General features: G+C 43.8%; 1 protein-coding gene across 2 annotated transcripts; it reads left to right on the forward strand.

The window, feature by feature from the left end:
• Nucleotides 1-302: 302 nt before the first annotated feature.
• On the forward strand, nucleotides 303-18137 carry LOC148003330 (putative sperm motility kinase W). Of its 2 annotated transcripts, XM_087568094.1 has the most exons (7): nucleotides 303-391; nucleotides 8571-10145; nucleotides 10580-11075; nucleotides 12329-12723; nucleotides 13721-13855; nucleotides 17035-17272; nucleotides 17823-18137. In XM_087568094.1, exons 2-3 carry the CDS (start codon nucleotides 8629-8631, stop codon nucleotides 10599-10601), a joined length of 1539 nt encoding a protein of 512 aa, XP_087424220.1. In that variant the 5' UTR covers nucleotides 303-391; nucleotides 8571-8628; the 3' UTR covers nucleotides 10602-11075; nucleotides 12329-12723; nucleotides 13721-13855; nucleotides 17035-17272; nucleotides 17823-18137. The 2 variants fall into 2 exon arrangements, with proteins under 2 accessions (XP_087424220.1, XP_087424221.1); XM_087568095.1 differs by lacking the exon at nucleotides 17035-17272.
• Nucleotides 18138-24849: the final 6712 nt, after the last annotated feature.

Raw genomic sequence — 24849 nt, forward strand, 5'->3', positions numbered from 1 at the left:
TGCACAGCTATGCTGATCTGCATGGCATTGGCGGCTCCCATTATGGTGAATTATGTTTCCTGATAATCTGAGGCTAAACAAAACCTTGCTCCTATAAGTAGATCCTTGTCTGCATTTGATCACAATCACAAGGAAACAGCATTACAGAAGTTGGGGTCAAGAATGTGAGAGGAAATACATTAAAAAAACCATCAGATCTCTGATTGGCCTATTGCATGTGACATCATAATGAGACTGCTAGAATGTTAGATACCAGCCAATAGCAGGGTTCTCTCTAAGGCTGGGTTCTGTCCTTGTGCTTCAGAGAGGCAGTTGGTTTGTGAGAGAGCAGTTGGACTCAGTTGTTTCTCACAGATTTGGCCTTTTCCTCAACTTGTTGGATCTGAACATAGTGAGTTTGTTTCCTAGGTTTTCAGTTTGGGCTTTGGCATTTGGCGTTCATTTACTTTTTATTTATTTACATTCTTGGTTTGGGTTTTAAGGATACTTTTATGTTCTTTTTCTTCATTTCAACTGCTATTCCTTTGATCAAGTTCATTTACTCATCCTGTTTGCCTTTGTTTCTGTCTATTTTACACCTTTGGTGGTCTGTATTAACTGTACACAATGAGGAAATCATCATGACTTCACACATCTTGCTTGTCCTGCCTTTGGATTCTATTTATTGGCTTTACTTCATTTCCCTTCCATTGGATGTGACAAGTCCTTCCCATAGCTCAAGGGTGCAATCCCCCTGCCTACTCATGGCCTGTAGGAAACAAAATGAGACACTTGTGTTTGTGGGATCGGCGTGTTTGAAGTCACACTTCTCTAGTTCCACTCGTTTTCCTGAAACATTGCCCTGACAAAGTTATTTCATCTCATATGTTGCCTGATGATGAAAAGAGTTGGAAAGTGTGCCTTCCCTCAGTTTCACAGAGTACTGAACTTCTTACCAATCATTCTGTTAGTTGTTGAGACTGCAGGAGTTGTTTCACAGTTTGTTGGTTTTGCTCTTGGGGTTTGTGTTTGGACTTTCATAGTTATATTCATGTAAACGTAAGTTTATATTCACATTTATATTTTTACTTTCTTTGATTCTTCTCTCATTCCGAACCTCCTAACAGCATCCTACCTCACTCACTCCTCCAAGGTTTCCCCTTGCTACCTCTGTCTCCCAAAGTCCCCACGGGCCCCCTGCTCCCATTTCCTTCAGAGAGGTGGCCTCCCGTGGACAGTGACGGAACATGGCAGAACTAGATGTAAGAAGCCTTTATTAATATTGTTGGATTTTCTTCTAGGGTTAACTTACCTATGGTATCTGTTTCTTCATTAATTATGACCTAATTTTCATTTTGAAAACCAAGTTTGTAATTTCCTTCCTTACCTTTTCCTTGTATAAAACATATATTTTTCTTATTTTCAACGTATTCACTTTACGTCCTGCTCACTGTCCCCCTCCTGATCACTTCCTCCCACAATCCTGCCTCCCATCCTCTCCCCTTCCCCTTTCAGTGGGTGGGCCCCCAGGGTATCCACCCACCCTGGCATATCAAGTCTCTGCAGGCTTAGATGTATCCTTTCCCACGGACACAGACAAAGCACCCGAGGCTAGAAGAACATTTTTCATGCACAGGCAACAGCTTCTGGGATGGCCCCCACTCCAGTTGTTCATGACCCACATGAAGATCAAGCTACACATCTGCTCCATATGTGGAGGCGAGGCCTAGGTTCAACTGTATATGTTCTTTGGTTGGTGGTTCAGACTTTGAGAACCCCAAGGGTTCTCAAGGGTTAGTTGATTCTGTTGGTATTCCTGTAGGGTTCCTATTCTCTCTGGGTCCCCACAGTCCTTCCCCCATTATTCTACAGGAGTCCCCAATCTTCATCCACTGTTCGCTGCAGGTGTCTCCATCTGTCTGAGTCAGTTGGTAGGTGGAGTCTCTCAGAGGACAACTGTGCAAGACTCCTGTCTGCAAGCATACTTAGCCTCAATATGTATGGTACACAGGATATATATTAGTTGTGACATATATGTTATATGTTATATAATATGGTATTTATGGTAATTGCTTATATTATATATCAAAGTATTTTGTTATTTGAAACTATAAATATACTATTTTATGACTACAAATTATTACAGGCTGAAATTGTAATATCATAATATATATATCGTGATTATAAAACAAGTATAATACACTACACTAAATTTATATTGCACTTACATGTATTATAAATATATTATCAATAAGACACACCCAAAATACAGCAAACACATAGGTGAATGCTAGCAGCAATCCACTGAACTGAGAATGGGACCCCCGTTGAAGGAATCAGAGAAAGTACCGGCTCGAGACCCCATATGAACAACAATGCCAACCAACCAGAGCTTCCAGGGACTAAGCCACTACCTAAAGACTATACATGGACTGACCCTGGACTCTGACCTCATAGGTAGCAATGAATATCCTAGTAAGAGCACCAGTGGAAGGGGAAGCCCTTGGTCCTGCCAAGACTGAACCCCCAGTGAATGTGATTGTTGGGGGGAGGGTGGAAATGGGGGGAGGATGGGGAGGGGAAACAAATATGGAAGTGGAGGGGGATGTTGGTCCGGAAACCGGAAAGGGGAATAACAATCGAAATGTAAATAAGAAATACTCAAGTTAATAAAAATAAAAAAATAAACAAGCCATTATATTTTATTTTTTACATACCAATCTCAGCGTACCTCACGTCCCAATACCCCCTCATATATCTTCTACCAATCCTTCTCCAGTTGTTGGGAACACCCATGAAGACCAAGCTGTACTTATGCTATATTTGTGCACAGGGAGTCGGGGCACCTAGGTCTAGCCCATGATCTCTCCTGGATTGGTGGTTCATTCTCTGGGAACCCCAAGGCTTGTGTAGAGTGGACTTTGATCATTATCTCCTGAACACCACATTCTGTCCACCATGTGTTTGTACTCAGGCTTCTCCTTTCTCCTGAAGCACAAGGGACAAAAATGTAGCCCATTTCTCTTTGTGGAACTGCTTTCTTTCAAGTAAAAATTTGTGTATGTGCAGCGACTTTCCTCGTCCCTCAACAGTTCACTGTCACAGTGCTTACTACATGTACTCTTCCCCAGTCACTCCTTACAGGCTTTGCTGTTGTTCAATTTATTTTTGATACAAATTGTCCTACTGCTCCTCAATGAGGCCATTTTGATTGTGAATGAAGGGCTCTGTAGTCTGTTGTTGAAATGGATGTGAAATACCGAGGGCTCTCATTTACAATTTTCATGTTTATGTTCACCAAGGAAGGGAGCTAGCTTATGCTTTCTTTTCCATCGTGATTATTTGGTTGGAGGAAGAAGGCAATACTAACAGACATGAGTTTGGATGTAGTCCTTTGCTTTCTCGTTCATGACATAATTTCTGTAAGTCTGGTATATATTTTTCTCCAATGTTTTTACACATTTGGGTAATCCACGGGGGCGGGCCTCAGATTGTTGGGAGTACTGTTTTTGTTTTGTTTTTTTTTTTTTGAGTTTCTTTTATTTTATTTCTTTTTTTCATCTAAAACACGAATTTATTACTTTGGGTAAACACTTATGTTACAGGCAATTGATACGTAAAAGTTAACAAATAATAATTTTTTTGATTTATTTTTGTCTTTTTTTATTAGATATATTGCTATATTTATATTTCAAATGTTATTCCCATTTGTGATTTCCGGCCCATAACCTCCCATGCCCTCCCAATCCCCCATATATGTGTTGTCCGACATCCACCCCCTCTTATCCCATCATCCCCAAATTCCCCTGCACTGGGGTTCCAACCTTGGCAGGACCAACGTTTCTCCTTCCAGCAGTGCACCAACAAGTCTATTCTCTGCTTCTTATGCAGTTGGAGCCCTGGGTCAGTCCATGTCTAATCTTTTGGTAGTGGTTTAGTCCCTCGAAGCTCTGGTTGGTTCACATTGTTGTTCTAATGAGGTTGCAAGCTCCTTCAACTCTTTCTTTCACTTTTTCTCAACTCTTTCAATCCTCCCTCTAATTCCCCCCAAGGATGTCCTGTTCTCAGTTCAGTGGTTTGCTGCTAGCATTGACTTCTGTATTGGACATGCTCTGACTGTGTCTCTCAGGAGAGATCTATATCCGGTCCCTTTCCACACGCATTTTTTTTAGCTTCATCAATCCTATCTAGTTTTGGTGGCTATATATACATGGGCCACATGTGGGGAAGCCTCTGAACAGCCATTCCTTCAGTCGCTGCTCTAAATTTGCTTCCATATCGCCTCCTATGAATATTTTTCCCCCTTTTAAGAAGGAGTGGGAGCATCAGCATTTTGGTCATCCTTCTTCTTGAGCTTCCTGTGGCCTGTGGATTCCATCTTGGGTAATTCGAGCTTTTTGGCTAATATCCACTTATCAATGGATGCACACCATGTATATTTTTCTGTGAGTGGGTTACCTCACTCAGGATATTTTCCAGTTCATTCCATTTGCCTAAGAATTTCATGAAGTCATTGTTTTTGATAGCTGAGTAGTACTCTGTTATGTAGATGTATCACATATTTTTTTAAAATTTATTTAATACTTAATAATAATTCTTTGGTTTCCGGGCAAACATCCCCCTCCCCCCTCCCCTTCCTTATGGGTGTTCCCCTCACAACCCTCCCCCCATTGCCGCCCTCCCCCCAACAGTCTAGTTCACTGGGGGTTCAGTCTTAGCAGGACCCAAGGCTTCCCCTTCCACTGGTGTTCTTACTAGGATATTCATTGCTACCTATGAGGTCAGAGTCCAGGGTCAGTCCATGTATAGTCTTTAGGTAGTGGCTTAGTCCCTGGAAGCTCTGGTTGCTTGGCATTGTTGTTCATAAGGGGTCTCGAGCTCCTTCAAGCTCTTCCAGTTCTTTCTCTGAGTCCTTCAACGGGGGTCCTATTCTCAGTTCAGTGGTTTGCTGCTGGCATTCGCCTCTGTATTTGCTTTATTCTGGCTGTGTCTCTCAGGAGCGATCTACATCTGGCTCCTGTCGATCTGCACTTCTTTGCTTCATCCATCTTCTCTAATTGGGTGGCTGTATATGTATGGGCCACATATGGGGCAGGCTCTGAATGGGTGTTCCTTCAGTCTCTGTTTTAATCTTTGCCTCTCTCTTCCCTGCCAAGGGTATTCTTGTTCCCCTTTTAGAGAAGGAGTGAAGCATTCACATTTTGATCATCCGTCTTGAGTTTCATTTGTTCTAGGCATCTAGGGTAATTCAAGCATTTGGGCTAATAGTGAGTGCATACCATGTATGTCTTTCTGGATGTATCACATATTTTGAATCCATTGCTCTGTTGAAGGGCATCTGGGTTCTTTCCAGCTTTTGGATAGTATAAATAAGGCTGCTATGAACATAGTGGAGCATGTGTCTTTGTTGTATGTTGGAGCATCATTTGAGTATATGCCAAGGAGTGGTTTAGTTGGGTCCTCAGGTAGTACAATGTCCAATTTCCTTAGGAACCTCCAGATTGATTTCCTGAGTAGTTGTACCAGTCTGCAATCCCACCAAAAATGGAGGAGTGTTTCTCTTTCTCCACATCCTCACCAGCATCTGGTTTCACCTAAATTTTTGGTCTTAGCCATTCTGACTGATGTGAGATGGAGTCTCAGGATTGTGTTTATTTGCATTTCCCTGATGACTAAGGATGTTGGACATTTCTTTAGGTGCTTCTTGGCCATTCAATATTCCTGAACTGAGAATGTTTTTGTTTAGCTCTGTAACCCATTTTTTAATAAGGTTATTTGGCTCTCTGGACCCTCACTTCTTGAATTCTTTGAATATTTGGCAGCTACTATTTTTGCTACTCAATACTCGTTGCTTATGATTCTTGTGTTTATGTGTTTTATTTCATCTTATTTCAAAATTCACACAGGTCTACAATCTCCTTTCGTATATTCTTATTTCTGGAAGCATAAAACTTGAAATATCCCTGAAAGATCATCTGGATTGTAGTCATAGTAGAGTATTTGTAGAACATCATGTCAGCCATATTGCACTCTAGTTGGAAGAGGAGAGTCTGGTCTCAAATTGGAGAGCCACTATCCAAAGGAACCAGAGCAGTGAAGCAAGCTGTTTATTGGTGGTCTGAGCTTTGAACTGACAGATGATAGCTTAAGAGAACATTTTGAGAAATGGAGCACAATTACACACTGTGTGGTAAGGAGAGATGCTCAAACAACCTTCCAGTGGTTTTGTTTTTATTACCTATTCTTGTGTTAAAGAAGCATATACCACGATGTGTGGTCAGCCACACCATGTTGCTGGGTGTGTTGTGGAACCAAAGAGAGATATTCTAAAGAGGATTCTGCAAAGCCTGGTGCTCATTTAATGAAGAAAATTTTTGTTGGTGTTATTAAAGAGTAAACCCCAGAATATAATCAGACAGACTACTTTAAAAAGTATGGCATGATTGAAACCATAGAAGTTATGGAAACAGGCAGAGTGGGAGGAAGAGAGGATTTGCTTTTATAACTTTTGATGGTCATGACACAGTTGACACAATTCTTGTTCAGAAAAACTATAATATCAATGGGCATAAGTGTGAACTGAAAGGCCCTTTGTAAACAAGACATGCAGTCTGCTGGATCACAGAGAGGTCATGGAGGTGGATCTGTCTACTTGATGGGTTGTGGAGGAAACTGGTGGAAGATGAGGCTACGGTAATGAATGTGGTGGTATCAGAGATAGTCATGGTGGCGGTGGTGTTAGATATAATGGATTTGGAGGTGATGGTGACAGCTATGGTAGCAGTTCTGGCTACAATAGTAGAGGAGGTTATGGAAACCAAGGTGGTAGATATGGTGATGGTGGAGGAGGACATGATGGTTACAATGAAGAAGGAAATTTTGCTTGAGGTAGCTATGGTAGTGGTGGTAAGTTTAATGACTTTGGAAATTATAGTGGGAAGCAGCCATCAAATTATGGAGCCATGAAGGGGGGCAGTTTTGGTGGAAGAAGCTCAGGCAGTCCCGATGGTGGTGCCTACGACTCTGGAGGTGAAGTGGTGGATGTGGCAGCAGAAGGTTTTAAAATAAAACAGAAACGGCTACTTTCTACTACAGTCTTAGTGGGAGAGAGAATGAGGAGTCGTCAGGAAAGCTGTAGGCTCCTTTGAGACACTCATCCTGAATGCAGTGGAGGAACTGTAAAAATCTGCCAGAGAAGGAACGACGATCTATAGTCAGAGAAGTCATTGCAGCTTAAACAGGAAGCCCCTCTTGTTCAGGACTGTCATACCACAGTTTGCAAAATAGTGCAGCCACCGATTAAGGCAAGAGTGTCAATTAGATGTATATTTCTGAGGTCTTTCATTTGTTGTAACCTTTTCTTTTTCTTTTTATTACATCAGATGTATTGCCCTGTAAATTTTGATATTGGTACAAGGAATAATAATTGAGTAATTTTTAAATTAAAAAAATCATCTCATTGTTTTCTTTTTATAGTCTGTAGAAGTCTCAATTGATAACTCAGGTTAACTGCATGGTTGTCTTGAAAATAGCCAGCTCATTTTTTTTTATTAACTTGAGTATTTCTTTCTTTCTTTTTTTTTTTTTTTTTTGGAGCTGGGGACCGAACTCAGGGCCTTGCGCTTCCTAGGCAAACGCTCTACCACTGAGCCAAATCGAGTGTTATTCCCTTTCCTGGTTTCCAGGCAAACATTCCCCTAATCCCTCCACCCCCTTCCTTATGGGTGTTCTTCTCCCCATCCTCCCCCCACTGCTGCCCTCCCCCCAACAATCTAGTTCACTGGGGGTTCAGTCTTAACAGGACCCAGGGCTACCCCTTCCACTGGTGCTCTTACTAGGATATTCATTGCTACCTATGAGGTCAGAGTCCAGGGTCAGTCCATGTATAGTCTTTAGGCAGTGGCTTAGTCCCTGGAAGCTCTGGTTGCTTGGCATTGTTGTACATATGGGGTCACGAGCCCCTTCAAGCTCTTCCAGTCCCCCGCGACTCCTTCAACGAGGTCCTATTCTCAGTTCAGTGGTTTGCTGCTGGCATTTGCCTCTGTATTTGCTGTATTCTGGCTGTGTCTTTCAGGAGCGATCTACATCCGGCTCCTGTCAGCCTGCACTTCTTTGCTTCATCCATCTTGTCTAATTGGATGGCTGTATATGTATGGGCCACACGTGGGGCAGGCTCTGAATGGGTGTTCCTTCTGTGTCTGTTTTAATCTTTGCCTCTCTATTCCCTGTCAAGGGTATTCTTGTTCCCCTTTTAAAGAAGGAGTGAAGCATTCACATTTTGGTCATCCGTCTTGAGTTTCATTTGTTCTAGGCATCTAGGGTAATTCAAGCATTTGGGTAATAGCCACTTATCAATGAGTGCCAGCTCATTATTGATGTCATGTCAGTATTTCCCTTTGCATGCCCAGTTCACTGGAACCATTTCTGCTCTTTACCAGGACTCCTGCTCTACCAGTTTTTGGTTGGGATCTTCTGGGATTTATATGTCCTTGAGGTGCATCATTGGGTGGTTTGGGATATCTTAGGTTTCATGACAGAGAATTCTTAGTTGTAAGCCTTCATTCCAAACTTGCATTCATTTTTATTTCTAGCCTTGTATGTTCCTGGATTAACACATGCGATTAGGTGTTTGACCTTGAAGCAAGCATCATGGCCGGCCACACAGAAGTGAACATCCTTGAAAAAGATTTCCGGATCTTGCTATCTCTGGGTTCTGGCTCATATGGAGAGGTGAAACTTGCCTGTCACCTTCCCACAGGCACAAGGGTGGCTGTCAAGGTCCTTGATAAAAACATCAACAGTGTGGCTGACATCACTTTGGAGGTGGAACTCCTTCAATCTTTAGAACACAGAAACATTGTTCGATTTTTTCACATGATCGACACACTGACAGCAAGTTACATTATCATGGAATATGTGGCAGGAGAGGACCTTGAGAGCTGCCTCAGATCACTGGGCTGTATGAAAGAGGAGGAGGCCAGACCTATTTTCCAGCAGGTGGTGTCGGCGGTTCACTTCCTCCACCAAAGACGCATAGCACACCGCGATATTAAATTAGAAAACATTCTGGTCGATGCGGCAGGAAATGCAAAGCTTTGTGATTTTGGTATGGCAATTAAAATCACAGAAGGGCAGATGCTGGAGGAGATCTGTGGCTCCTTGCTCTATTGGGCCCCAGAGATCTTGGCAAGGAAACCCTATGATGGGCTGGCAGGTGACATGTGGAGCTTGGGCATCGTCCTCTATGTTCTGGTCACTGGGCACTTTCCATATCTAGAAGCTACCACTGAGGATATGCACAGGCTCATCACTACTACGATGTGTCCCATTCCTTACCACTTGTCAAAACCGTGTCACATCATCATTGCACGTTTACTCATGGTCCCCACCTGGTACAGGTTGACAATATATCAGCTGGTGGAACGACCGTGGCTGGGCCCCATTCAAGAACATAGGCTGCTTGCCACAAAAGGAATACTTCCCAGGATCGTGAACACAATGTGCACCATTGGTTATACCTGTGAAGAGATTGTGTCATCCCTAACACACAGGCAAGTCAAAGGTGAAGTAATGGCAACCTTTAATATTTTAAAATACCAGCTGAACTGTGAGGACAGCCATCAACAAGTGGAGAAGCCCTGGGCAAACAGCAGCCCTGCAGGTGCCCTTAGCCTACTTCCAGCTTTGAAGAGGAGAGCGAGTGAACCTGTTCCTTCAACCCGTATAGAAGCTGGCAAGAGTCACTTTCAGGAGGATGGTGTGGAAGAAAGAGGCGAGAGTTGCAGAAGGTACCCCATGCTCACCAAATACTCCTCCGTGGACCTAATGCCCTGTTCAGATGACCCAGTACCAGAAGGATATTCTCTGGCAGTTAACATCACTAATACTGCTACAGAGGACATTGCAGTCAACAGAAATTCTATGGACAGCCTACGTGGCGAACACTTCTCTCCATTATCAGCCCAGGACGGAACAGCCACAGGATTTGTGAACATGGGCTTTTTTGAAGAAGAACCATCCCCAGAGCTCGACATTTCCAGGGACCAGCCCCAAGTTGGACCCATAGCTTCTGCTTCTAGGCCACTTAGGGGCTGGAAGCTGATGAAGAAGCGAATTTTCCGTTTCCTGGAAGCATGCTGCTGCTGCTGCTGTCTGCCCTCCCCATGGTGAGCCTGAATCCCTGTGTTAGGTGCAACAAAGAAAAGATGGGATAGTGAAGTCCCTTAGAAAACACAGCTGGACTGGCTACCCAGATTCACAATTCCTGTGCAGTTAGGATATGCCTTTTAATATCCTCTGCAAACGATAAGATGGACCCTCTAATACGGCAAAAATATAAGATGTCTAGCACATCAAATGGCCCAATTCCACAGCTTTACCCTCATTTAAATGTCTAGAGGGTTGAGTCACAAGCAGATAGCATAGCATGGGGCACATTGGGTTGAAAGAGATAGAGGACAGTTTAGCTAAAGGGGAGAAATTTTATAGAGGAAGGAGGAAGGTGAGAGCTATGGCAGATCAGGTGAGTTCAGTGCTGAATAAGTCCTACCTCTGTCACGGTCAGTAATAGATGCACTTTCATATTTCTTTTGCTTTGAAGTGGGGAAACTGAAATGAATTAATAGAATTCCGGCCCTATTGAGGAGTGATGCCACAGCAGAAAGTCAGGACAGAACCCCAGGCTGCTGTGTTCCTCCAACCCAGGGCTACACGCTTCTGTGTCCCTCTCCAGCTCTTGGGTCTGAACTTTCAGTGTGCAGCTCCTTCAGTTTCCTCCAGCCCCAGCACTGCTTCGTGGACAGAAAGGTGCGCATAAGGAACATCTAGCGGGGGAGGCTCCACCTCCCCAGCTCTGGACATGCTATAGGACCAGTGCCTACAGCATCTAAAACAGAGGCCTCTACAGGCAGGAATGACCTGTCTCATGACAAGGCCTCTGTCATGGACATTGAAGACAGGACTTACTCAGTCCTGAGGAGGACGAGTGTCATCACCTTGGTCACTTTATAGCCTCCATCTTATTTTGTGACTGTCCTTTGAAAAGGCCTGCAAGAACCATGGAAGTCCCCTGGAAGGAGGAAAACAGGTGAAAGGAGGTAAGCGGAACAATTGGCAAATGGGATGGAATGGGAAACAGAAATGAGAGGGTGTAGTGTGAGGAATAGATTCTGTCCTTAGGAACTTCCTGTCCAAAAAGTGCCATGAAAGAGATGCTTGTTTTGGACTAGGCAGGAGCTTGGGGCAATCAAGAGTAGGAATAGAGTTCCTGAGAGGTACAGCATGTAACTAGATCAGCCTGGCCAACGATGAGGAGAAGAGGGCCTGCTTGGATGGCTCCTTGCATGAGTCAAGGCAGACAAGTAGGAAGCTGCCTTGAAGCATCATCCTGTTCTATGCTCCTGAGCTGTCAAGTGGCAGGAAAAAGGTATAGCCCTGTAAAGTCAGTTGGTTCCTATCCTGCTCAGGACTCCGGAAGTCCTGTCTTCAATGTCAATAACAGGCCCTTCAGGATTCTTTGTTTCTTTTGAGGGGAAAGTGAAATGGCATAGTTGAGCTATGCCTTTGGTGTTGTATGTGCAACAAGAGGGACGCAAGTCAGATATTGGAGGTGCTGTGTAAAAATATACCAGGGCTACAGGTCATAGCACCCATCCTCCAAATATACAGTTTCAGCTACGGTGTTTAAACCCTTCACCTCCCTGGAGCGCCTGCCCTGCTTGCTAGATTTCCCTAAGTAGTCACATGCAGCTGTGACCTGATAAAATTCTATGTCCCTAGTTTTGTCATGTTTGTGGAAAAAGGCTTTGAGAGCATCTAGAACAGTGGCCTCTGCAAACAAAGCAGACATCCATGTAGTTCTCAGGCTCCACTCCACTCTGTTCACTTCATCATACCCAAGCTCCCTTCTGAAGGTTCTGTGGAAGAAGGCCATTAACCCCGAGTGAACTGTTGGAGCTGCGGATACACAAAGGGAGATAAGAGGGAGGAATAGGGAAAAGAAGAAATGAGTGGACATGGAGAGGGACAAAGCAAGAGTGTGCTGGGACACTTCCTGTCAGTGATGAAGCAGAAATGAGGGAATGTGTGGTCTCGGGCAGGAGTTTGATGAAGAAAGACTAGGAACCATTGTCCACCGCAGACAATGTGAGTTGTGAGGACACTGCACACCATGTGAAGTGGTCCTGCTCTGATGGTTACTGACATGTGTCAAGGTACAGAAGTAGGAGTTTGCCCCAATAAATACTCTCCTGTTTGGGGCGACTGATGGAGGGTGTGGCACTGGGGAGTCTGCTGCTCTTGTCTTATGCAGACTACGTCTCATCTGGTACCTGTGTCTTTTTCTTCACAGCCTCTTTCATCCAGGCCTTCCACGTTTCCTCCCATGTCATGTTTGAAGAATCTTTTATCATTCTCCCGTCTCATGGACTGATTCATAACTATCATTTGAGCTATGTTTGTTTTGCTCAACAATGGCAAGTTAAATAGGTATTACCGAGCCTGATGCCAGATATTGCCTCTAAGAGGCCAGCAGCCATGGTACTGGATTGTATCTACTGCCAATCAAGAATCCAGGCTTAGACAAGAACAATGGTGATCATGGAATTGTAGATGTCAGCCCCTGGTGGGGTATGGAGAATGGAATGAATGTTTCTGTGAGGTGTTTTTCAGGACACATTTCAGGGAAGGAGAAACTCTCAGGGTTGACCTGGCAACCGAGCTTCACAGAGAATCCAGAGGCCTAAGGTGAGTGAATCATGCAGCTGAAAGTAAGATGGAGTCCAGTAAGTATCTGTGTGCTGTAGACCATGAGTGTCCGAAGCCTGGTCTTCATATAGTGAAGGAAGGAACACAGAAGGTGGTTTATGCCAGCATCGCCTTCTCCTAGGGAAATTGTTGACTGTTTACTGACAACCAATGGGAACATGAGGGACGACAGAGCTGTGGTAAGGCAGGAACTGCCTGCTCCTTTATACTTGGCATCCAGCTTCCATTCTGCCCAGCTGTCCCTGGGCACATTGACAGCATTGGTCAAATCTTCTTCCCAACAGGATGATGGGAAGTTTGGCTGTCAATACTTCCTAGAATCTGTATCATCTGGTGAGTCCTGTGTCAACAGAACAGAAAGCTGAGTTCATAGTGGTTGAGAGTAATTTTGACTTTCATGGCATCAACCAGGGTCAGCTTGTGTTTCTATTGCACATCATGGAAGCTAGAGCTGTTGAATGGATGGGCTTCTTTTTAATTCTTTAAAGGGGACAGTGAAATTTCTTGTCCTAACATTTAGTTTTTATTTTTTGAGACAAGAACTTAGTACATAGCATTTTTTTTGTTCTGTAAATCATAATGTAGAATTGGTGGTTCCAAAACTCAGTGAGATCTTCCATGGCACTGCATCTTGTATGCTAGGATTGTACATGGGTACAGCAGCAATAATAAATTCTTGTAATCTTTCCATGTAGAACCATTCCAGTCCTGAGCTTTCATCATTTGTGCATGGCCAGGAATTGAGCTGGAGGCACTGACATCCAGGGTCGACTAGGAACAGTGAGCAAACCAACCTCAAATGTAACCTTCAGAATAGAAGTCTATGTTCCCATGGGAGTGGACACCTGATGGTGGGAATTCAGTCTAGAATACTTCTGTGGAGAGAAGCCAGTGGGATAGGCGTTGTGTGTCATGCTTGACACCATTTGGATATAGGCCTCAGAGTGTGACTCTCTTACCTTGCCTGCTTTCACAGGATCCCTTAGCTGCCTTCTGGGCATAAGTCACATGACCTCAAAGTGACAACTTCAGGATACCGTAGACTACCTAGCCAGTCTTGTCGACAGAATTCTTTCCATCTGAGCCAAGTGGTCATAGATGAAGACATAAGGTGGGTCACTGAGACAACTGGTACCTGTCATTTATTATTGAAAGCACAGCTTTCACTTCATGGTCATCTATGGTAGAGGAAAGACTCTTGTTCTCCTGATTCAACACCAAGATACAGTCTGATCAGTTGCTGACTTTCATGACTAGTTTGGATTTCATGGGTCCCACAGTGCTGTCTTTGCTTGTCAAACCACTTTGGATTGAGTTTTAAACCACTGAAACGTGTTGATCCTGGCAGGCTAATGTGGAGATTGGGATGTAAGAATCTGAGTTCTGCATCACCCAAAGCACTGTACAATACCTCATGGAACGTCTGTGATGGGACAGGTAAACTCTCCACATAAGAATTGTCGAACATGTTAGGGAGACCCCGTCCTATTCCATATCCTTAGAGCTTTGTCATTTATGTTCAGGTTCCTAACCACCAAACTTCTATTGAGTGAAAACAAGCCATTTCTGTCCTTGGGGAAAGCTTGTGACACACAGCACAGTCCTCCTGATCTTTATCTGTCTCTGAAAAATGTCAAAATTTCATAATTGAGGCTGGTTATGTGGAGTTTTCTTCCTATATCATCTTCATATAATTTTTTCATTATATTTTCTTTTAAAATTTGTCTTATTCCATTGAAACATTAAATGTTTTCCATGGATGGGTATACACATTCAAAAATCTGATTTCATAATGCCGTTCCCCAGAAGCTTTTAGCTCTTTGTAAACCATCATAGTTGAGCTCAAGATGGACCTCCGAGGATGAGAAGCACAGGTTGCAGAGGCAGCATGAACTCCATTAACTTTTGCTGAAAATGGAGGGTGGAGAACTAATGTTTTGCATGGTTCATATATCCTCCTTGTTTGAAGGGATGAGCCCTATATATTGTGAGACATGGGGTTTCCTGCTGTAGAGCGAGAGAACAGAATGAAGAATCCTGTAGGAAATCCATAGAGTCTGTGTCCATTTACTGATTTACCCAATATAGAGGCCTCTATCCAACACAGGACCAGGTAAACCATCTATGAGTGTTTTCTCCACAGGAAACCATATTTAAGAAGGAAACATGGCCCAGGCCTACCCTCTCACAGCATTGTTTTCAGAGTGTACCTTGAGCCAATACCATGTCCAATCTGCCCATGAATGTGCCAATTCTTTGGGCAAATCTGTACAGAAATACTACAGCAATACTCATTTCTCTGCTTTTCTCATCAGATTTCCCACATGAGGAAAGACCAGCTCCATCCCTCTTTCCTCATGGTCCCCTCTCTGATGTTGCATTTGCAGCCTCCCTGTATCCCCGTATCCCTCCCATCACAGAAGTCATAGCTCACTGCATGCTGCCTCAGTTTTTCTGTATGCTTAGGAGACTCACGGTGGGGAGTTTTATCAGGACCGTATCTGTCTCCTAACAGGGGAGTACCAGCAATGAAGGGAAATAGGAATCCTTTTTAGTAGGAATACTTGGATCCTGCTTCCCTTTTGAGGGGGTGGGTTTACGTAGCCAGGAGCACAGTGATAATAGAAGATAAATTCTTGGAATCTTGTCTAAACTTAGCACTACATGTTAGCAACCATGAGGATGCCCTGGAAGGGTTCCTTCAATCCCAAGATAAGTGATGGAAAGACAGAGGGAGATAGTGAGAGATAGAGACACAGACACTAAGGAGTGGCTCTCAGGGAACATGAGATAACTTAGTGTAGGCGATTCTCTGTACTAAAACAGTTGAAGAGGAAACTTTGAAACAAAGAGTGCAAACATCTTCACTCACATCTATGTCCTGACATTCATACTGCCACTGGACTTTTACTGCATTTGTATTGGCTTCCAGAGCTAGGGTACAAATAACCTACCAGAAATGAAAGATAGAGTTTCAAATTAGCTCAAAACTCAGGAACAGGATCTGACTCAGGAAGACAGATTGTTAAAAATGCAGGAGAACCTATCGAGACTCACTGACCCTCCCCCTATCACCAGATATGAGTAAATGAGTAATGAGTTCTGTACTGCCCCTGTGATAGATACTTGTTCAAGTCCCGGTTGTGCCCTCCAGCCATTGAGTCCTGCAGAGAGTATTCCAGGAAACAGGCTGGCCAAGCCTAACCAGATGTGTTTCAGATGCAGATGCCTCATCAACACTGACAAACATTTACCCTAAAGGACAATCAAGATCTGTTCTCAGGAGAATGCTTGCCCTTTCCCCTCATTTAAGTCCTAGAGTCTTAAGAACAATCTTGTAATTTTGAGAGTTTTCCCTTGTGACATTTTTGGTATTTCCTTTTGACATCCTCTCATCTCCTGGAGTTTGTGACTTCTTCCTTTAAAAAGCCCTTCTCCCAGCCACTCAGGGTCAACACCTCTGTCTCCTGCATGTGATACATGTCGGCCCAGAGATCTCCTTAGTAGATCTCCATAATAAACCTCGCCTTTGTGTATACATCCAAAATGGTCTCTCTGTGTCTGGGGTCTGCGACTTCTCGAGACTTGAGTAAGGGTCTCCATTCGGGGATCTTTCAGAAGAAGATAGCCAAGAGGCAATTGGTCATTTTTTGCTTCGCCCATAGCTGGTCTGCTTTTAGTGACCACTAATGTAGTCTTCAATACTGATGCACCTTATGGAAAGCCAGACCAGAGCAAAAAAGACATTAGTAAGGTAGCCATGTCACGAAATCCCAGGAGAGACAGCAGAAATGAATGTTTGGCCCCACCATTTGCCATTGATTCCAAGTATGTGAATTTCCCAGTGCAGAGTTGATGCCCAAGAGACCAGAAGAGTATAAAGTGGACATTTTGTGTTGCAGCCACTAGAGGGAGCACGTTGCTGCCTGTTACCTGAGAGAAGAGAAGTCAGCTCTTTAGGGCCAAGCTTACAGACTCAACACCTTCCTTTCCACACAGCCTGCCTGAGAGAGACACCTGGACAGGTGTAGTCAACACAAGCTATTTCAACCAGGACCTATCCAAACATGACATTACAGGCCAGTAATACTCATCTCCCAGAGAAGAAAACTGAGTCCCAGAGATGATCCGTAGCTTGCTCTTTTGTACAATGTATGTTTGGCTCATATACTATAGAAACCCAACCAGATATTTGACTCAGACATAATGACCACAAGCACACTGACTTCCTTGTAGTCTTACTGTGTACACTACAGTCACTGGCCATGTTCTGTCTTCTCTAATCTGCAGGTTCTGCTGAACAAGATCTGTGGTCAAAGATCCTTTCACCGTCCTTGCATTCTGACTCATCTAGAAAATTGTTAAAGAAGATGGTATAGGAAATGCAGTGTCCAATCCACATAGAATGTTGGGAAACTGCTTAATTCCTTTCTCCTAGTTCCTGTTTATGGGACAGATGCAGGCAAACAAGCCAGACCAGTCCCTGAAAACATTATTTCCTGAAGAGAACCATTGAGTTCTTTATCACGTAAGTCACATAAGGGGAAAATAAACATTATCCCTGCTTCATTGGGTACTGAAGTCCACCCAAAATGAACAGGCTGTGTGATCTGAATAGTCACAAGTCTTAGGTAGGACAGTGAATGTTTCTGGCAACATCATCATGTATCTTCAATGAGCCTTCTCTAGTAGATAGATGTCTGTCCACATCTTGAAACATGTACCCAGAAAATTCCTGCCTCAGGATGTGGCACACATTACTATGACACTGGCTGTGGAGAGCATCTCCCACCTACACGTCTCATGAATGAGTATCATGTCATTGCCTGAGATCTAGAGGAGCTCAGAGGCTTCACACAACACCAGGAGGACATGCTGTGGAAGACAATGAAATGTTTTCCCTTCTACCATCCAACTACACACAACCACTCCACATTTCCAACCATATCTGGGCACTCTACAGGAGGATCTCTTCGTGAAACCACCCACTGGGTAGATATAGCCGATTCACTGCCCATCTTAGATAGTTTGCATTTTGGCTGTGAACAACTCTCACCTATGCTTCTCTATTCTCACAGATATTCAAGGAATCACTCCTGAGCAGATGAAGTATGTGTCTCCGCAGAGCCTGAGCAAGTGAATGTGCCTCCATGTCTGTTGTCTAGACTGGATCTCCTGAGAAGGCCAGTGGCCATGGACCCAAGGACCACTTACAGGAAGATGGTGAAATTGAGGGCGTTCTGTTGGGCCATGTCTTAGTGGTGTTGGGTAGATAATATTCACAGTCAAAAAGTACTAAAGTGTTTCAGTACAATTCCAAAATCAGCTTTGAATTGGTATTCAGAACACTTTCACACATGGCTGAGAGAAATACAAATTGACCTGAACCCTTATGCCTGCCTAGTCACTGTTCTTTTCTTCAACAGTTCATTTTTTATACACTTTACACTTTGATCACAGCCACCTTCTTTCCTGTGCTCCCAGTCAGGGCCTTACATATCATTCCTCTCATTGCCCCATCTACCTTCTTTTCAGAGAAAGAGGGAGCCTCCTTTGGGCACCACTCCACCCTGAGACATGTAGTCTCAGCAGCACTGCATACATCCTTTTTATACATCATCTATATGCTCAGCAAAACCACTTCGATGGCCAAACACCAAATGGAGCAAACAGCTGGTCCTAAACCTAGAAGATCTGACAGAATGAAGACGAGATTCCTCCCTACCCGGCCCTTCTCATTCCATCCCTTCCCACATTGTCTCAGAGTTAGAGGAAGTGCTCCAGAAAAAGAACAGAGACTGGACAGATATGACTGAGCACATAGTCTAGCAATAGACCCACCGAAATCAGGCCAGCTAATTTTGTCAAAGGCAACCAGGGAAATCAAGGCACAAAAAAGTGAGCTGCCGTCAAAAAATGTTGAATTGTGTTAAAGCAAATATTAGAAAATCCATTGAAAAACAGAACACAGTCAACAAAGTTACTTGTGTCTCCAAATGCACACGATATAATTTTTATATACATGTTAAAGAAGAGGCATATATGAATTTGTCTCATAAGTAGGATGATCAGAGAAAATGTAGAAGATGAACTGTGCAAACGAAATCCTTAAGAAAATCAAGAACCAGACAATGGCTGGAGCAAAAGCCTCCCTAGGGCACCTACAAGGAACCTGACTCCTAACACACCCCAGGAGACAACACATCCCTGTACTACCTAGAGATTAACAAGTAGAAGTGCTTTAACATACACTCTCTTCCATCCATGCAACTCTAATAATTACTGCATAAGCAGAAGGGGTAGAGGTCGAAAATGATCACTATTCAAGCCTTGGTGATTAATTCCAGCTCTGACAGTCAGCACCATTTTGGCTCCCAAATACCCGAAGCCAATAGAGGGAAGAGGTTTAAGATGGGAGACATATAGGACTCTTTGGACCTGGTGTGTCTTGCTGTTGCTCATGGAGAACAGGAAGGCCAGAGCTGCAAGTGTCCACTGATTCAGATATGCTGCTACATATCACCCACATGAAACATCTCAGCCAGCTGCTGCTGCTCAATCCATGCCAGGGACCAACCTGTGCTGTCCATTCCACATGCCTCTGCATTGCTAGGTGTCAGGACCTGGGAACACTTGCTTCCCCCGTATCACATATACTTCTATATATTTGGCCTTGCCCTCACACTTGTCCTCTGACATAGCCACTCCACATCCACTACTAGGTGCCTGTTCTATATGACCCTCTCCTACCACTCTAGTCAACACACACCAGTAGGATTCAGGACGTGCCAGATATGTTGTCCTCAGCTGCTGTGCTCCAACACCCATGCAAGTAATTGTGCTAGCCAGATGTCCCCACCCATGACACCCCCAAATGTACTAGAGTCATCAGGACACCTCCAGTACAAAGCCCCATGTACTATCTATCCTCTGTGTCTAGCGTTGCTGATACCAACTATGTCATACATAAGTCTCAAGACTGCAGGATTGAACAATTTGATACACAGTAGTGCATAAGGGCTCAACAAGGTGTCCAGTGAAACCTGAAACCAAGCTACGGTGGCAGGGGATGGATTATCTTGTGGACCTGATAAATAGCAGTGCCTGAGTGGGTTTGGCAGTAGGATTGAGGGTATCTAGTAAGATAGTGGTAGAAGCTCCTGATACTGAAATGATTGATTTCCAGAGCATTAGCAAGATGTTCTGTAATGTCTTATGAACACAGTAATGTGTAGTGAGTTCCAGCAGTAGGGACCTGAGATATACTGGTCTGTGCAGGGGACCAGGGTGCTGTCCAGCAGTAACTTATCAATAGTATGTATGGAGCACAGGTGGTAATTATGATGTTATATGGAACAGTGTGTGTGTGTGTGTGTGTGTGTGTGTGTGTGTGTGTGTGTGTGTGTGAGTGTGTGTGTATGTGTGTGTGTGTATTGTGAGGGGTTATAAAGTTTGGTGTGGTGTTTTCACCTGCAGTGAATATGAACCTAAAATCTGTTGTTGTGGATTGTAATGCACTTTGGATTACATCTGTGAATGTGAGGTGATTTAGTCAGTTTTCCTTGGAACCTGATATCATGGAAGACATCGATCCTTGGAAAGCAGTGAAATGGATGTTAGCCAGTGTGTGTAGAGAACCTGTGACTTTAGGGAGGTATACCCAGCAGATCCTTGCACTATGGGTGTGTGTGTGTGTGTGTGTGTGTGTGTGTGTGTGTGTACATGAGCGTATATCACTTTTACTGTAGGTAATAAGAACTTACCAGGACCCCATACCTAGGGATGTGGATGTTTGTGTACATGGCGATATCTTGAATAATGTGAAAGTCAATTTAGGTCTCTGAACACATGGCTAGGTAGCTGGTTCTGCTAGGTATCTAACCCCATTCAGAGCCCTAAATTGACTTTCATGTCATTCAAGATATTGCCCTATAGACAAAGATCTCCATAACACTTCTAGGTATAGGGTCCTGGTAAGTTCTTATTCCCTATAGTCAAAGTCACATCCATGCATGCACACACACACCCCTGGTGCTAGGGTCTGCTGGGTATACCTCCCTACAACCAAAGGCTCTCTTACACAGCTATGGTTCAGATCCTCACAGTAACATCTTCTTTTACAAATCCTCACATGTTCAGATACATGTATACCTGTCCCTAGAGCCACACTAGGAACATGCACACATGCATTCATGTACACACACACACACACACACACACACACACACACACACACACACCCCAGGAGATTGAAAAGAGATGGCGTGGGAGGGAGGGAGACAGAAATAGAACAGAAGCACAGATACATAGATTCCTATACAGAGGCAAGCATGCTGTCATGGCAACCAGTTGGGTTGTGCTATGGACAAAGGTCCATGTATGCACACAGATATACACATGGCTACATTTTTTGGCCTGTTAGGTATGAATACACATACACATGAGCTGGGTTTCAGTTACTGATATCTTCCCAATCAACTAATTCTCCACACATGTTTAGATGTAGGTTCAATTATGTGTCTCCTACCTGTAACTAAAAGCCTCATACAATACATGGCTTTGTCTGGTTCTACATGGCATTCACATGCAGCCAAAGCCACAATACACATAGAGTTAAGTTTCAGCTCTTGCTAAGAGCCTTCTTCCCTACAGTTAAAGTCCCAAAGCAAACAGGAACCTAGGTATTGAGTCCTGCTTGGTAACCTTTTCCCTCCAGCAAAAGCTCAAAAATAAGAATAGGTGTCAAGTCCTTCTAGTTAACCCCTTAACTGTGTCTCCCTCCATGTCTTATATTCACATCTCAGGATTAGGAACAGAGGATATAAAGATCTTCTGGGGCCACAAGCTTGGAATAGAGTTATGGCTAAACATCCAGATTTTTCTGCTACAAGCAGGCTTGTGTAGCTTTCAGAAGACTGTGTGAAAAATAGGATGGCAAATGTGTGATCTGTGATTCCTATGTGTAGCCCTGCACCCTCGTTTTCATATGTGATGAGTGTGACTTTGGATCTAACCAGGCTGTTGTGTGATCATTGAAGGTTCCGAATTCTTTGATGCCTACTCTTGTAAACAGTGTATCATCCTGGAGAAAGATAGAGATTGTTGCCCAAAATTTGTCAATTTGGGGAGCTCTAAGCGAGCCCTGTTCTATGAGCACAAACGATACAGGCCCAAAGCGGGATGCAGCTCAAGGGGAGTGCCCAAGACCTAACACCGTTCCTGAGGCTATGGGGCTTTCACAAAAAGGGACTTATCTTGACTGCCCTCCGAAAGACATAAGAAACAGCTGAGAGAGTCAAATGCAGATATGTGCACCCAACCAATGAACAGAAGCTGCTGATCCCTGTTGTTGAATTAGGGAGAAGCTGGAGGAAGCTGAGGAGGAGGACCACCATGTAGGAGGATCAGCAGTCTCCATTAACCTATACACCCATCTCTCAGACAGTGGATCATCATCCAGGCAGCCTCCAACAGCCGAGTTGAGGACGCCAACACATATACAGCGGAGGCCCCCCAGGTCTGGGTTCAGTCAGAGAAAATTCACCTAATCCTTGAGAGAGTGGAGGCCCCAGGAAGTTTAGAGGTCTGGTGGGGTGGGTGGGGTGAGGACATCCTTGTGGAGACATGGGGTAGGGTGGTGAGATGGTATGGGATGTGGAACAGTTGGGGAATTGGGGTTGGACTGGGACAGGAATAAATCTGTATTGTAAAAATAAGTTAAAAAAATACGGCTTCAAGAAAGGTAGTGCTTGGGTGGCCCTGTCTTCCCCCATCAAGCTGCTGCAGCTGCCAGGAAAGACACCTATTACCACCTCCAGAACGAGAAGGGAGCTCAGAGTGTCACCAGAGCAGCCTGCTAGTGCTAGTGTCCTGGACCCCTGTCATCCCTTCTTTCCCTCCCCGTGTTGCAGAAATGGAAGCGAGTTCCCATACAACTCTCTCGCGGACTCTGTTTGTAATTAAATGGAAAAGGAAATCTGTGCTCTCCTCATTCATCCTTTCCACGGCCCAAGCTTCAAAACAAGTCTGTGTGCAGCCCTGACTGTCACTTAGAAGTGTGGTCTTGCAGCAGCTATGATGGGGTTTTCCTGTGACCCTCAGTGTGACCAGGTGCCATCAGAATAGTAATATGATATGACACTTCCCAGGCAGTGCTGGGTTCATGGTGTTTTCTGTCTTGTAAATTGGAAGTTTCTGTTATTCTAATAAAGTTGGTGTGTATTTAAAACAAACGTTCTGGTAATTGTCTATCTAGATATGTGTTCCCAGACTCAATATGTTTCCTTTATCCATCCTTTTACCCAAAAATATGGCTCAGAAACAAAGAGCTTTAAGGAGTTGAACATCTGAAACTAGGCTTGAATTTACAATTGGTAGAAGGCTACAAACCCATTGTTTTTGATTAATGATGTGGAGGGGCCAGCCTACTGTTGGTGATTCCACCTCTTTAAGTTGGTCCTGAGTTGTGTGTGTGTGTGTGTGTGTGTGTGTGTATGCGTGGAAGGCGTAAAGAACAAGACTGTAGACTGGTTTCCTCATTGTTTTCTGGCTCTCTTGCTGTATAAATTCCTCTCCCAACCTCCATAAATGATGGACTTTGATCAAAACAAGTAAGCCAAATAAAATCGTTTACCCCACATTAATTGGTGTCTATAAGAAATACAAATTATACTAGGACTATCCTAAGAGAAATCTCAGTGTTTGAATCCTACTGCCTTACCTCCTGAGTGCTAGGATACAGGTATTTAGCATAATACTGAATAGATAAATAGAAATCTTGAGATAATGTAATGATGGAAAATAATTGCAAGTCAATTTCTTGGCAAACAAAGACAGCGTGAGGGTTCTCTCTCTCTCTCTCTCTCTCTCTCTCTCTCTCTGTCTCTGTCTCTCTCTCTCTCTCTTTTATGTCATGATTAAAGTTTCCCCTCTTGGTCCTCGTTTCACTCCTCCTCTGTTTTTCTTCAAAAAAAGGGCGAGCCTCCTGTGGGTATCAGTCTGCCAAGGCAGGTTCCTGGCTTTCCAGGCAATGTCAGGGATGGATTCCTTCTCATGGCATGGGTCTCATTTGTTGGCCAGTTCCACATTTTTGTAAACCACCATTACCCCAGCACATTTATTAGGCAAGATAAATTGTAGGTTGGAGATGTAGTGGCAGGGTTGGTGTCCCAGTATCTCCACTGGAAGTCTTCCTTGGCTACAGGAGATGGTCAGTTCAGTCTTGATATTCCCTTATTGCTAATAGTCTTGCTAGAGTCACCATCATTGATTCCTCAAAGTTTCCATTGCCCTAGCTTTCTAGTTTGTCCTGGAGATGTGTCTCTCTTCCATTCCTGTTGTTCCTCTCAGTACTCTCTCCCTTTGTGTGACCTAAACCTGATCCCTCCTGGTCCCATCCTTAACCCCCAATCCTATCCAGGCCCCTCTCCATTCACCTGTGACATCTCCAACACTGACATCATCTGTTTGGTTTCTCTTTCACAGTGAGATATGCTTGTCCTCCACTGAGTCCTCTGTGCTGATTAGCATTTAAGGTCTGTGGGTCATAGCATGGTTATCCTTTATGTACAGAAAATATCCATTTACAGGTGAATACATACAATTTTTGGCTCTCTGTATCTGGGGTACTGCACTTACATCCTTTTACTCACATCCTTTTGTTGATAGACTTCATGATGTTATCATTTTTACCAGCTGAGTAATACTCCATTTTATAAATGCACCACATTTTCTTTATCCATTCTTTAGTTGAGGAAATCTAAGTTGTTTCCAGTTCCTGGCTTATGAATAAAAAATGCAATGAGTATACTTGAACAAGTGTCCTTGAGGTTTGGTGTCCTTTGGATATATGCCCAGGATTACTACACTTGGTTCTTGACGTAGACCGATTGCATGTTTTCTGAGAATCTGCCGTATTTATTCCCAAAGTGACTATATAACTTTTCAATCTATTTAGCAGTAATGGAGTGTTTCCCTTGGTCCACATCCTCGGTAGCATGAGCTGTTGAAAGATCCCCGAAGAGAGACCCTCTCTAAAGTCGCGGGAAATCACGGACCCCAGACACAGAAAGACCATTTTGGATGTAATAAGCAAAGACGAGGTTT

The sequence above is a fragment of the Rattus norvegicus genome, chromosome 9 (genome assembly GCF_021556685.1).
Source record: "Rattus norvegicus strain SHRSP/BbbUtx chromosome 9, alternate assembly SHRSP_T2T, whole genome shotgun sequence".
NCBI lineage: Eukaryota > Metazoa > Chordata > Mammalia > Rodentia > Muridae > Rattus > Rattus norvegicus.